We start from the raw sequence: 12,399 nt of genomic DNA, 5'->3' as shown, positions 1-12,399 counted from the left end.
CTGCAGTGACACAGAGCTCCTCTCCTGTTTGCCCAGATCATTGTCAGCTTGTCAGATTTCAAAGCCCAGCTGATGCTGCAGGCTTTCCCCATGAAGATCAGCAGTTTGCTCTTCCTAAAGGTGGGGTACAGCGCTGGGATGCTCCTGCAGGAGAATCCCCCTCCCCCTGCCGAAACGAGAAATTCGTGTCCCCCGTCTGAAATCTGAAAATCCACCAGCCAGCTGCAAAAACCACTCCTGTCCCTAATCCTAGGCTCCTAAGAGAAACATGAAACTATGCAACCCATAACTTAACTCTCTCCTTGGGAATCCCAAGCTACAACATGATTTGAGGGCGTCCCAGCAGAGCTGCTCCCTTCCTTCCTTCCCTCCCTCCCAACCCCGGGAGCTCTGCGGCCCCTCCTGGGGGGACCACGCTGGGCTCAGGAGGTGAAGTAGGAGCTCTGCATGGAGTACAGGTGGTCGATGGGGTTTCCCACTCGTGCCTGCAGTGGCCCTGCATCTGCTGTGCCCAGGAAGCAGTCCCCCAGGTTGCTCAGTGAGGTATCGTCGCTGTCCAGGTCGTGGAAGAGGGGCTCGGCACCTTGGGAAGCAAGGAAGGGACAGGAGGGGTTCAGAGCCTGCTCCAGCACCTCCACAGTGCCTGCTACCCCCAGCTTTTCTAGTGATGCCTTAGGGTTTCAGCTTTGCGTTTTTCAAATCCTGTACTGCTTTAGTGTATAACTCTAAACTCCATACAGAGTGTCAGCTGCTGTCCTCACATTTTGGTCAGAAAAACGATCCTTCTGGGCCTGAAACTCAAGGACACCCTACAGCCTCAGGCCCTGAAAAGTATGAACAAAAAGTGAAATGGGGAGGAGCAAACGGGGGGAATATGACTTCATTACCTGAAGCTGTAATTGGAGGATTAACCCTTGAAATGGAAATGGACCAAATTTATAATTGTCTGAAAAATGTCTGGACCATAGTCCATCTTGGGTGTAGCCCCTTGGGGAGGTGTTTCATCTGCCCTTAATGTACCTGAAAGCCCTTCAGTAAATGCTTTTATTTACTGAAAGAAATATTTATTTCTTTCATTCTTTTAACTTTGCCTGGCCTCTGTTTTTAGGTGAGCCCTCAAAGGCACCAGTAGCACACGCCATTTAGGAGTGACGTGACCCCACCCCAACCCGGCATCTCTTTGAAGGAGACAGTGCAGAGAGAGCATCCCCAGCGCCCTACCGTAGGGGTGCATGTGGTCTCCGGGCATCTGGGGCGGGGTGAGCCCCTGCCGGAAAGGGTCGGAGCCGTAGACACCCTGCTCCATGCCCAGCAGCTGCTGCTGCGGCGGGGGCAGCGCCGTGTAGGGGTTCAGCATCCCCTCCAGCCCCGGCCCGCCGCCGCCGTTCGTCTGGGCTGCAAGATAACAACGAGATAAGATCATTGGCTGCGGGTTTTTGGGTGGCTGAGCTCGGCTGAGAAGCCTGGAGATGGGGAAAGCTGGATTGTGAGGGGGGTACCTGAGCTCAGGCGCTGCGTGTTCTGCTGGTCCTGCTGCTGCTGCTGCTGCCTCCTGGCGAGCTTCTTCATCTGGGAGAGAGGAAAGGGGAAAAAAGCAGAATGAAACCATCCCCTGGCCAAGGCCAGGAGGGAGGGAGCCCCAGCAATGGGTGCTGGTACCCACCTTTGCTCGCTGGTTCTGGAACCAGACCTGCACCACACGGACACTGAGCCCCGTCTCTGCCGCCAGCGTCTCCCGCACCTGGAGAGAACAGGGACAGTGTTCCCTCAGTATGGCAATGCTGGGATGGCCCCAACCAGGGGAAAGAGTGATGCATCTGACTCCATGGACATCAGAAGGCTGATTAATTACTTTATTATACTATATACATTACATCTAAACTGGATCTGCCAAGCACTCACTCTGCTCACACTGCTCTCATCTCATCCCCAACGGTCCCAACACACACACCTGGCCCTGACAGGCCAGGGAAACAAAACACCATCACTCTGGGTAAAAAATCTCCCTATTGCATTCTACTCTGGCACAAACACAGGCACAGCAAGGGATAAGAACTGTGCTTTCTTTCTCTGAGGTTCAGAGAATGCGAAACCCAGAAATATTCTTGGAAAGAACTGCGCCTTGCTTTTCTCTGTGAAGAAAAATGTGGGGCTGCATCTCAGTGCACTCAGCTTTTCAGGAAGGGTCAGATCAGCCAGGACAAGGCCATGCTGAGCACCCAGGACATCGCCAAGAGCTGGGCATGGGCCCTTCTCCCCGTACCTTCCTGCAGGGCTTGGAGGAGACCTCAAACGATGCCTTGAACGCCCTCCGCTGCTGCGTGGTCAGGATGGTTCGAGGCCTCTTGGGCCGTTTGTGATCCTTCCCGTCCTCAGCGCCCTTCCCCGAGGCCTGGCCCAGCTTGCAGATGCTGTCCTCATCATCACTTTTGCCTAAGGATGAAATAGAAGCAGGTCCTTTACAGAAAACAGGCAGCACACACCATCTCCAGCATGGTCAAAATAATCTGAGGCATTTAAAACAATGCGGGTGCTGGTGGGGATCTTGTTCTGAGTATGTGAGAAGCTGAATTTGGGAGTGGGGGAGAGCTACTGGCACTTGATGCCTGTGACTGCTCAGCCAGCAGATGTGTTTTGGGGTTCTTCTTTTCCCCAAGTGTCTGAGCAGCTGCAATGTGAAACCCTGGGACAGCTGATTTTCCCTCCACCAGAGCCAGATCTCTGCCTGCTTCACAGGAATTTCCAGCTGGAGACTCATCTGGACAGAGACACGCAGGTCACATCATCCAGGTGAGGGGCCAGCAGCTGTCAAGGACCACTGTGCCCCTGGGGCTGTCCCCAAACCCAGGTGGAGACAGAGATTGGGTCCCTCTGCCCAGGCAGACCAGGCTGGGGAGGTCAGGGATGCTCAGAGAGGGCCAAGTGTTAGCCAAAAACCCCTCACAAAAACCTCCTGACCTGCTCTACCATGGAGGACAACACCCTTCAGAGCACATATATTTTACATACATATAAGGGGAACCTTTCTGCCTGGTATTTCCTTCTTTGTGTGGAGTTTTCAATCTCCCTGCACAGAAACCCAGGGTCTTTCAGCCTTCACCCCTCAGCTACTCACTGTGATGTGCTGCCCCACAGCATTCCCAGGCACTGGGGTGGATCTCCCTGCTGCTCTCCACCACTCAGGACAGGAACTACTCCAGGAAAAGGGACAGTGCCTCTTGCCAGCTCTCCTCATTTACTGCACCTCCCCTGCTGATGACCTTGCTTGCTCAGGTTTGACAGCACCTTCCCTCTGGCTAGCTGTAAATCACTCACAGCCTTTCCCAGAAAGCTCCTTCAGTGTTCATCTGGGAATGGCTGATGGAGCTGAGGTGCAGCTTGGACATGGATGGGGCTCTGCAAGCCTGTGCTTGGCCCAAATCCATCCCAGGGCTCTGGGAGAGGGGGATGTACCAGGGAGTTTGGGTAATTCCTGGGGAAAACAGGCCAGGTCAAACCCCACGGCAAGGGCTGATCATGGATCACACACAGCAGGGAAGTCTCAATCCCAGGTGGGAATGAGGAAAGGCAGGAGCAGATCTCCAGGGTGAGGGGAGGCAAAGATCCCAGAGGAGCAGCAAGAATGCTCTGAGGCACCAGTCACCTCTCCTCTCCACACTCCTCATTCCAGCCAGGAGCCTTTCCCTGTCAGTGGGCAGGGAGAGCTCTTGGTGCTGGCAATCCCTAGCGAGCCGGGAGCTGGGTCTGGCCCCCAGGAACCAGAGCCTTGCTGCTGCTCCAGCTCCCTTCCTGCTCACAGCACACCCACGGCATTCCCACACCAACAGGAAGGACAAACTGATGTTTCCTGGCACGTCCCAGCCCGAGGGATGCCACACTGGAGCAGGTGTGAGAACCCCAGTGAGGAGGTTCTGATGGGGATGAGCAGTGGCTCCTGCTGCTGCTGCCTCCTTCCCAGTGCTCTGCCAAGCTGCTGGCTCTCCTGAGTGCTGAAGGAGATTCATTTTGATGGAAAGGTAGAGATTTTTACAAATCGTGGGAGAAGGAACGTCAGGTGGTCAATGAACCACCCGAGCACGAGGTCAGCGCCCCACTCCTCTCCAGCCACAGGCTCATGGGCTCCATCAGGCCCATGATGCTCAAAACCCTCTCCAAGGGGGAAAACCCGCTCAGAGCAGCCTCTCCGAGCCCTCCCCCCGCCAACACCTGCTCCCCAAATCCCTCCCAGTGTCAAAGGGAAAGAAGGAAAAGCGAAGCCGGATTTGGCGGGGTATTACTTTTAATTAACTCTCCCTTTCAAGCCTTTCCCCACTGAGGAGGGGGGAGAAATTAATGAGTGTCTGGGGCTGCCCTGACGTCACCTGCGAAGGGGCCTGGGCCATGGATCTTGTGGATATTGTGGATATTGTGGATATTGTGGGGCTTGGTGCCCCCGCTCCGACCTGCCGAGCCCACATCCCGCCGCCGGGGCCGGGACATTCCTCGCCCAGGGAGGATTTAGGGAGAGCAGGAACGTTAGGACGTTTTTAATTGGAAAGCAGGGTCCTCTTTCAGAGGGGCTTGTTTACTCAGGCTGGGCGGCGGAGGCTCGGGGGAGGCAGTAATTGAAGCGAGGGTTTGGGAGATTACAGACAACATATGGCTCGCTTTTTATCTCTGCTTTCTCATAAAGTGGCCCTTGGTGTGCGGGGGCTGGGGGCAGGGAGGGAGGGAGAGGGCCTGGGGGGCTTCAAAGCAGCCAGGGGGGGACAGGGAAGCTGGAGGAGCTCATCACATGCTGCTGGTGAAAGGCATCCAGAGAGGGGACACCACTGTGCATCCCCTGGACAACACTGTGCATCCCCTGGTCACCACTCTGCATCCCCTGGACACCACTGTGCATCTCCTGGGCACCTCTCTGCATCTCTTGGACACCTCTCTGCATCCCCTGGACACCACTGTGCATCTCCTGAACACCACTGTGCATCTCCTGGACACCACTCTGCATCTCCTGGACACCACTGTGCATCCCCTGGACACCACTCTGCATCCCTGGACATCACTGTGCATCCTCTGGACATCACTGTGCATCTCCTGGACACTATTGTGCATCTCCTGGACACCACTGTGCATCTCCTGGACACCACTGTGCATCCCCTGGACATCACTGTGCATCCCCTGGACACCACTCTGCATCCCCTGGGCACCACTGTGCATCTCCTGGACACCACTGTGCATCTCCTGGGCACCTCTCTGCATCCCCTGGACATCACTGTGCATCTCCTGGACATCACTGTGCATCCCCTGGGCACCACTCTGCATCTCCTGGGCACCACTGTCCATCCCCTGGACACCCCTCTGCATCTCCTGAACACCCCTCTGCATTCTCTGAACACCCCTCTGCATCTCCTGGGTCTGTGGGGAGGAGAAGCCACCAACACTGAGCATCCATGGGGGATGTGCACCTGGGCTGGTCCCTGCTGTGTCATTGTCCCCAGCGTCCCAAGACAAAGCTGGGAGCCACCAGAAGCAGCCAGGGACAAGCTGTGGGGTCAGTGGGGAGATGCCAAGGGCTGGGACCCCCCAGCCAGAGGCTGCCAGGCCATGTCAGGGGCTTTGGGTTGGGTTTCTGCTCAGCCAAGGGGTTGCCTTGCCCTTTTGACTCCCACGCTGGCCCTTCACATCCCTCAGGTCTCAGCTGGAGTTTCCACCAAAATAAATCTTTCCCCTGGGGGTTTTTGCTAAGTTGAGGCTCTTGGTTTGGCAGTGGGGCTGGACCACAGGCTGATGAGTGGCTGGGGAGGAAAAGCTCCCCAACCTTTCCCCAAATGCCCTTTCCCCCCACTAGGAACAAACCCAAACCATTGTGGCTGATTTGCTTTCTCTTCCTCATTGGTTCCTATTTTAACTGGAAAGGGTTTGTATATCCCAGAGGAAAAAGCAGTAATTTTTCAATCAGTTAAGGACTTTCCCAGGGCTAAGGGAAGAGCCAGTGCCAGTGGGCTGGGTCCTGCTGCACTCCTGCCTCTCCAGCTCCTCCAGGGCTGGACCATCACTCACCAGCTCCCCTCAGCCACCTCCTCCCATGGACTCACTCTGATTTTTAAACATCACCACTGTTAATAGCAAGGAGGAAGAACATTTTTTGCCCTGAGCTAGCAGGGTTGAGGGCTCACACAGAACCCACACAGGCAGTGCTGTAAGACAGAAGGGCTTTCACTGCAGAGGAGCTCAATATTAAAGAGAAATACAATTTTTGGACAATTTTTGCTCCCTATCTATGCAAACCATCCCTTCACAAATCTCCCAGTTACAGGCTTTGTTGTGTCTGTGCTTCACATCTTAACAGCACACCCCTAATCTTGATTTCTACTTTTTTTTAAATCCAATGCTTTGCTCCAGCAGGGAAAAGACAGCCCCCCACCACAGCTGCTGGCAGTCTTTTCCAGAGCAGAGAATTTCCAAGGTAAATCCTTTCCCTCCACAAAGCAGCCTTTTCCCCAGTGAGGGATTTTAGGGGGAACTGAGAGAGTGGTGAGGAGCAGGGCTCTGTGGGGATGGCGTTCTCCTGAGGATTTTGGCTAGCAGACCATCAGATCATTTCCACCCTCCCACTCCCCAGCACTGGCCTTTCTCACTAAACTTGCCTTCCTGGGAAACATTCAGGTTTAATTTGCATTGAGTGCAGATAACATATTTTAATGCTGGTCTGATGCTCTGGGCAACCTAACCTGGCTGTGACACTCTGGCTGGAGCAGGATGCTGGCCCCCTGCCCACCACCTCTCCTGAAGCCCCCCTCGGCTCTGCAGTGTCCCCAGTGTCCCCATGTTGGGTCAGCAGCTGCTGGGGACACAAGGTTTGCAGACTCCCTGCTGCCAACTCATGTTTCAGCTCCGTGCCTCAGTTTCCCCTTGTTATTAAAAGGAGTGACTAGAGCAGAAGCAGCTCCCTTCTTGTTCTCAGCCTTTACAGGGGCAGGAAAAGGGACAGGCAGGGACACTGAGGCACAGGGCAGGGACAAGGGTTTAGCCCTAGGTTTAGTCAGTGGCCAGCTCTCCCTCCCACATCCGGGGAAGCTGCACGGGCCAGGAGCACAAACCCCTCCAGAAATGAGCCTCATGAGGTGGGATGGAACACACAGCATCCTCCAGCCCTCCCTGCTCAAGCCTGGAGGACCTTACAGAGCTCACCCCCTCAGCCCAAAGGGCAGAAGCTCAGGGCAGCGAGCCCAAACCTCACCTCCAGACCCCTGTGAGGGGCCTGGCAGCGGGACCAGCCAGGGAGTCCCTTACCAGAATCCGACAGAGCCGGGCTCACCAAGCTCAGCAGCTCCCGCTCCTTCTCGTAGTCGCCCTTACAGAGGAGCTGCCCCTCCTTGAGCACGAACTCGTCGCCCTTCTGCAGGCGCCGCTCGCAGACGCAGCAGCAGAAGCAGTGCAGGTGGTAGACGCTCTTCTGGGCGCGCATCACCAGCTCGCTGGGCGCCACGGCCTCCAGGCAGCCCGCGCACTTCACCGCGAACAGCCTGCGGGACGGACAGACCAACAGACACGGCTGAAGGGGCCGAAGCACAACCTCTTTGCCACACCCAGACCAACAGACACGGCTGAAGGGCTCAAAACACAACTGTTGCAGACATCTTTTCACTAAAAATCCTTTCTGAGGATTTTTTCCTTCTGAGAAGCTGAGAGGCCTCAGGGACAAAATGTAAACAGTGGTTATCTGCTGCTGTGGAATGCAACAGGTGGATCCGTGATTGGTCCCATGTGGATGTTTGGAATTAGTGGCCAATCACAGCACAGCTGGCTCTCTCTCTGTCCGAGCCACAAACCTTTGTTGATTCATTCTTTTCTATTCTTAGCTTAGCTAGCCTTCTGAGATGAAACCTTTTCTTCTATTTTTTTAGTATAGTTTTAATGTAATATATATCATAAAATAATAAATCAAGCCTTCTGAAACATGAGTCAAATCCTCGCTTCTTCCTTCAACCTGAGACCCCTCTGAACACGGTCACACACAACCTCTTTGCACACCCAGACCAACAGACTCATCTGAAGGTGTCAAAGCACAACCTATTTGCCACAGCCAGCCCGCTGTCACACCCTGTGGGTGATGGGACAAGGGACAGGGCAGCCACAGTGGGCAGATTTTCACCGTAGTGTTTTATGACAAATCCCTTCGCCAGGATTTTTCTCCTGAGAAGCCTCAGAAAAGAAATGTGAACAATAATCATCTGATTGCTTGGAATGTGCTCTGGAGGTTTGCTGTATTGGGGAACTCCCTCTTTTTCCACTTGTCTGTCCATCTGATGTGTCTCTTGGAATAAAGAGAGAACGTTACCACGTGGAGAAGAGCGCTTCTGATATTTTCCTTTAATCTATGTAAGACCATGTGGGCTGGGGTCAGCAGCCCACAGACTATTGACCCTATTGTCAATGGTCCAGAGTGGACCCAAACAGCCCTTCCAGACATGGTCTTACAGAGATTGTTTACCAACAGGTGCATCTTTGATTGGTTCCATGTGAATTGGTTTTAATTAATGACCAATCCCAGTCCAGCTGCGTCGGACTCTCTGGTCAGTGGCGGGTTTTTATTATTCATTCCTTTCTAGCTTTCTGATGTATCCTCTCTCTTTCTTTAGTAAAGTTTTAGTGTGTAATTTCTTTTAATATAATATGATAAAATAATAAATCAGCCTTCTGAGAATTTGGAGTCAATTCTCATCTCTCACTTCATCCTGGGGACCCTCACAACAAACACCACAACAGGGAGATGGATCTGTGTCACCTCCTTGGTGCATTGAGGGGCTGGGGACAGCGCTGCTGGCACTCTGCAGTGACAGGGACGTGCTCTCAGTGCTGCACAGTCACCAAGTGCCAATGGGAGGTGCTGCTTTTGGGTCAACTTTAGCAGTTTTGGGGATCACCAGGTGGTTACCATAAATGCGGGCAAGCGATGGAGAACCCGATGCCCAAAAAACAAAGTTATTAAACCAAACAGCCCAGGTACCACCAGCACAAGACAGCACCAGCTCCACACAAGTTCTATCAAACCAGCTCCCCACTGTCACCTCCCTCCAACTCATGCCAAGACCCAAGGAGATGCTGGAGACAGCAGTGGGATCAGGGAGCTCATCTGTGCCGCTCCACAAGCACCTGCAGAAAGTATCCCCACCCTCCCTCACCCACAAACCACCCCATCCCTCTGGCCCCATCCTCACTTGCACAGGAATGGACACACACAGGAGTGTCTAATGTATCATAAAAATCAGGAATTTCATAATAAAGATAATAGCATAAAAATCAGAAGCACATCAGGAGTGTCTAATATATCATAAAAATCAGGAATTTCATAATAAATACCATAGTATAAAACTATCATAAAAATCAGAAACACATCAGGAATGTCTAATATATCATAAAAATCAGGAATTTCATAATAAAGATCATAGCATAAAAATACAACAGAAATCAGAAACACATCATGAATGTCTAATATATCATAAAAACCTCCGAGACAGCAAATCCGGGGTTAAGGCCAGTGCCAGACTGAAGACTTGACGTGTCAAAAGGAAAAGCTCAGCTTGTTCCTTGACATTGATGTGACAGGGTTTGAGGCATCCCTAATTAAACTGTTCTCCCAGGTTTCAAGACTCTGGCTCCAGACTTAAAAGCCAATAATAATAACAACAGCAATAACACTTTAGGTTGGAGCACAGCTTTTCTTTCTCCCAGTTTAAATGTCCCTACTGAGAATGATCAGTGACTTACAGCTGGGAGAAATGGAGGTGGGAAAAGCAGAGGTGGCAGCATCAGTGTTGGCTTCAGGGGACTTGCAGGCACCCGGAATCACCCTTAAGCACAGATATTTTTCAGTAAATGGGATGAGCCACAGAGATGTTTGAAGGTATCAAACCAGAACCTCTTTGCCACACCCAGATATTTGAGTTCTTGGCTTGGACATCACATAGAAAAAAAAAACCCCACTGTTTACCCAGCCTTGTCCGAAATATCTGTGGGAACTGGACATTATTATTCCCCTGTCTTGGTGGCTTTGGCCCAGAAAGAGAAGTCAAAAGTCAGCACACATCCTGCAGAGGTTACCTCCGAGCTTTCAACCCCATCTTCTTTTCTTTTTTTTTTTGGCTGTTACAGAAACCCAGATAGGAAATGTGCTGAATCAGCCCCATTCTGAGAAGCAGAGGACCAGATAAATGCAAAACCTTCACGGGAAAACCACCAGAAAATGGGCATTGTTTGAAAAAGTGTTTGTTTCCTCCCAGGTTTTCCCCAAGTAGTGTTGGCAAGCACAAGGGTCTGGTGTAACACTCTCCCCATGCCAGCCAAATCCTGGGCACCCTCAGCAAAACATGACATTCCCAAAGAAACAGGAAAGGGGTGTTATAAAGCTTTTATAAAACACCACAGAAACGGGGAAATAATCAAATAAAAAAGTTAGGGAGTTCATAATTGCCATCAGTAGCTTTTAGATTTCTACATTCAGCTTTAATTCCCCAAATTTACCTACAACTGCCTGCCCCTAAGATGTATTTCCAACATCCCTGTGAAGAGAGGGATGTGCATTCCCTTGAAAGCATCCCTTCTGAAGGGTCATTTATTTCTTGTTCCACCTCAAACATACACTGGCTTGCATTAATATTTCTGTAGTCACTTCATCTTTAATTATGTCTCTTTTATGTCAAAGGGGAGGCTATTTGTATTCATCTGGCAACACATTCTCATCCTGTTTAAATGATGTTTAAGCCCTACCTGTTGGGATTACCAACTGCTCTCAGCAATAAAATATTGATAAGATATTACTTTACTGCCAGCTAATCTCCAGGAATAAATGTGCCCAAAATTTGTCTCCCAGGCACTTATTAGAGAGCCAATAACCTTTGCCAGCCAGGCACAGCAGCACCACCCCAGCAGTGGATGTTTCCAAGCCCAAAGGGTGCTGCACAGCAGGGAGGTGTGAGATTTAGGTAAAAGCTGCCTGATATCAGACACTTAAAGCCATTCCTAGGTCGCTGAATAAATGACTTTATTTCCAAAGCAGCTCCCACTGAGGGATGCTGATCAGTCCAGGTGTCCTTCACTCCCAGTGCAGGACTCCCCCATCCCTGGGCAATGTGAGCTGCAGAGAAACCCCCATAAAACCAAAAAGAGCCCCTTACAAACACACCATCAACTGAGACCTCAGGCACTAAAAGGTCACAGGCAGAAAAAACACGATCTGGCACAGGTAGCAATGGAGAGAGAGCAAAGGGTCTTGCTGGTGTCTCAACTCCCTTGAGACCCAGACTCCAGCAATTAATTTAACATTTTAGCCTCAGAGAGACACACCAGACTGGATCCACAGAGGTTTTCCTCCATCTCTGGGACCTTCAGCTCCATGCCCAGCTCTCTCCTGCTTCACTTATGGCATTTTTGGGATGCTTTAGTTCTCAGTAGGTTTTTTTTCCTGTGGTTCCAGAGTTAAGTCGGGCCTGACTGGCAACACTGGGTTTGTTTAGCCAGGTGGGAAGCTGGCCAGGGCACCAGACAGGGAGATTGGGATGCTTGGTGGAGAACCAGGAGCTCAGTAAACACCTCACTGAAGCACTGACAGTGAGTATTTGTAAATAAAACCAACATGCTCAACTTAGGAGGAACTGGAACAAAAATACAGTGATGTGAGACATTTTTATCACCACACACAGCCTTTTGTGTCTGATCTCAAAAAATATTCCTATTCTTGGAGGTTGTGGTTTTTGGGTTGTTTATTTTTTTTTTTAAGTTTAGGTCTCTTTTGAAACGACAACCTGCAGTTTTGAAGCCAAAAGGGGCTGGCGGTGGCTTTCAAGAAAATCTTGAAGCAAAATATTTGGGCATTTCCAAAAGCGCAACATTTCTGGTATTTGGGGATGCAGCCCCACTTCTCCATGCCCATTCCTCCTTCCCAACCAAGCATCCCAGACCTCTCCTTTGGGGTTTCCCATCCACCAGACCCCTCCTTTGGGGCTTCCCATCCACGCAGCATCACCAAAACCCTAAAAAATGCCGACACAGGGCCAAAGCCACCTCTGGGATGCTCATCCTGCATTCCCTCCCTATGTTGGGGGTGCGGCCCCGGTGCCAGCAGAGCCACCAGCGCCTTTTTCCCTTTCCTGAGGGGGGGACAGGCTGAAAGGGGCCGTGATTGACGGGCGCTTCCCGGCTGCTGTCTGTCTGTCTGCGTGCCCCGCATACAAAGGCGGCCCCGCGGAGCCTCCCGGGGCGGGGACGCCGATATCGAATCGTGACGGACAAATCTCAACGGCCGAGCCTTGGGTTGGGGCTGCAGGGAAGGGGAGCTCTGCTTCCCTCCCTGCCTGCTCCAGGGATGGGGTGAGAGGGGCAGGGGCAGCCCCTGGGTGACCCTGCATTGGCACCATCCAC

General features: G+C 52.0%; 1 protein-coding gene across 2 annotated transcripts in view; it reads right to left on the bottom strand.

The window, feature by feature from the left end:
* Positions 1-422: 422 nt before the first annotated feature.
* The window catches only part of LMX1A (LIM homeobox transcription factor 1 alpha), a 43,916-nt gene continuing 31,939 nt past the window's right edge, over positions 423-12,399 (bottom strand). For both annotated transcript variants that reach the window (XM_058030687.1, XM_058030686.1), the window contains exons 3-8: positions 7,273-7,505; positions 2,264-2,433; positions 1,664-1,741; positions 1,500-1,569; positions 1,222-1,395; positions 423-583 (exon numbers count right to left, since the gene is read on the bottom strand). In XM_058030687.1, the coding sequence (XP_057886670.1) occupies positions 423-583; positions 1,222-1,395; positions 1,500-1,569; positions 1,664-1,741; positions 2,264-2,433; positions 7,273-7,505 (886 nt within the window). The remainder of the gene's footprint in view (positions 584-1,221; positions 1,396-1,499; positions 1,570-1,663; positions 1,742-2,263; positions 2,434-7,272; positions 7,506-12,399) is intronic.

This window comes from Melospiza georgiana, chromosome 9, assembly GCF_028018845.1.
Source record: "Melospiza georgiana isolate bMelGeo1 chromosome 9, bMelGeo1.pri, whole genome shotgun sequence".
In the NCBI taxonomy this organism is placed as follows: Eukaryota; Metazoa; Chordata; class Aves; order Passeriformes; family Passerellidae; genus Melospiza; species Melospiza georgiana.
Note: the sequence above shows the minus strand (reverse complement) of the source record. Positions and strands in the feature narration are given on the sequence as shown.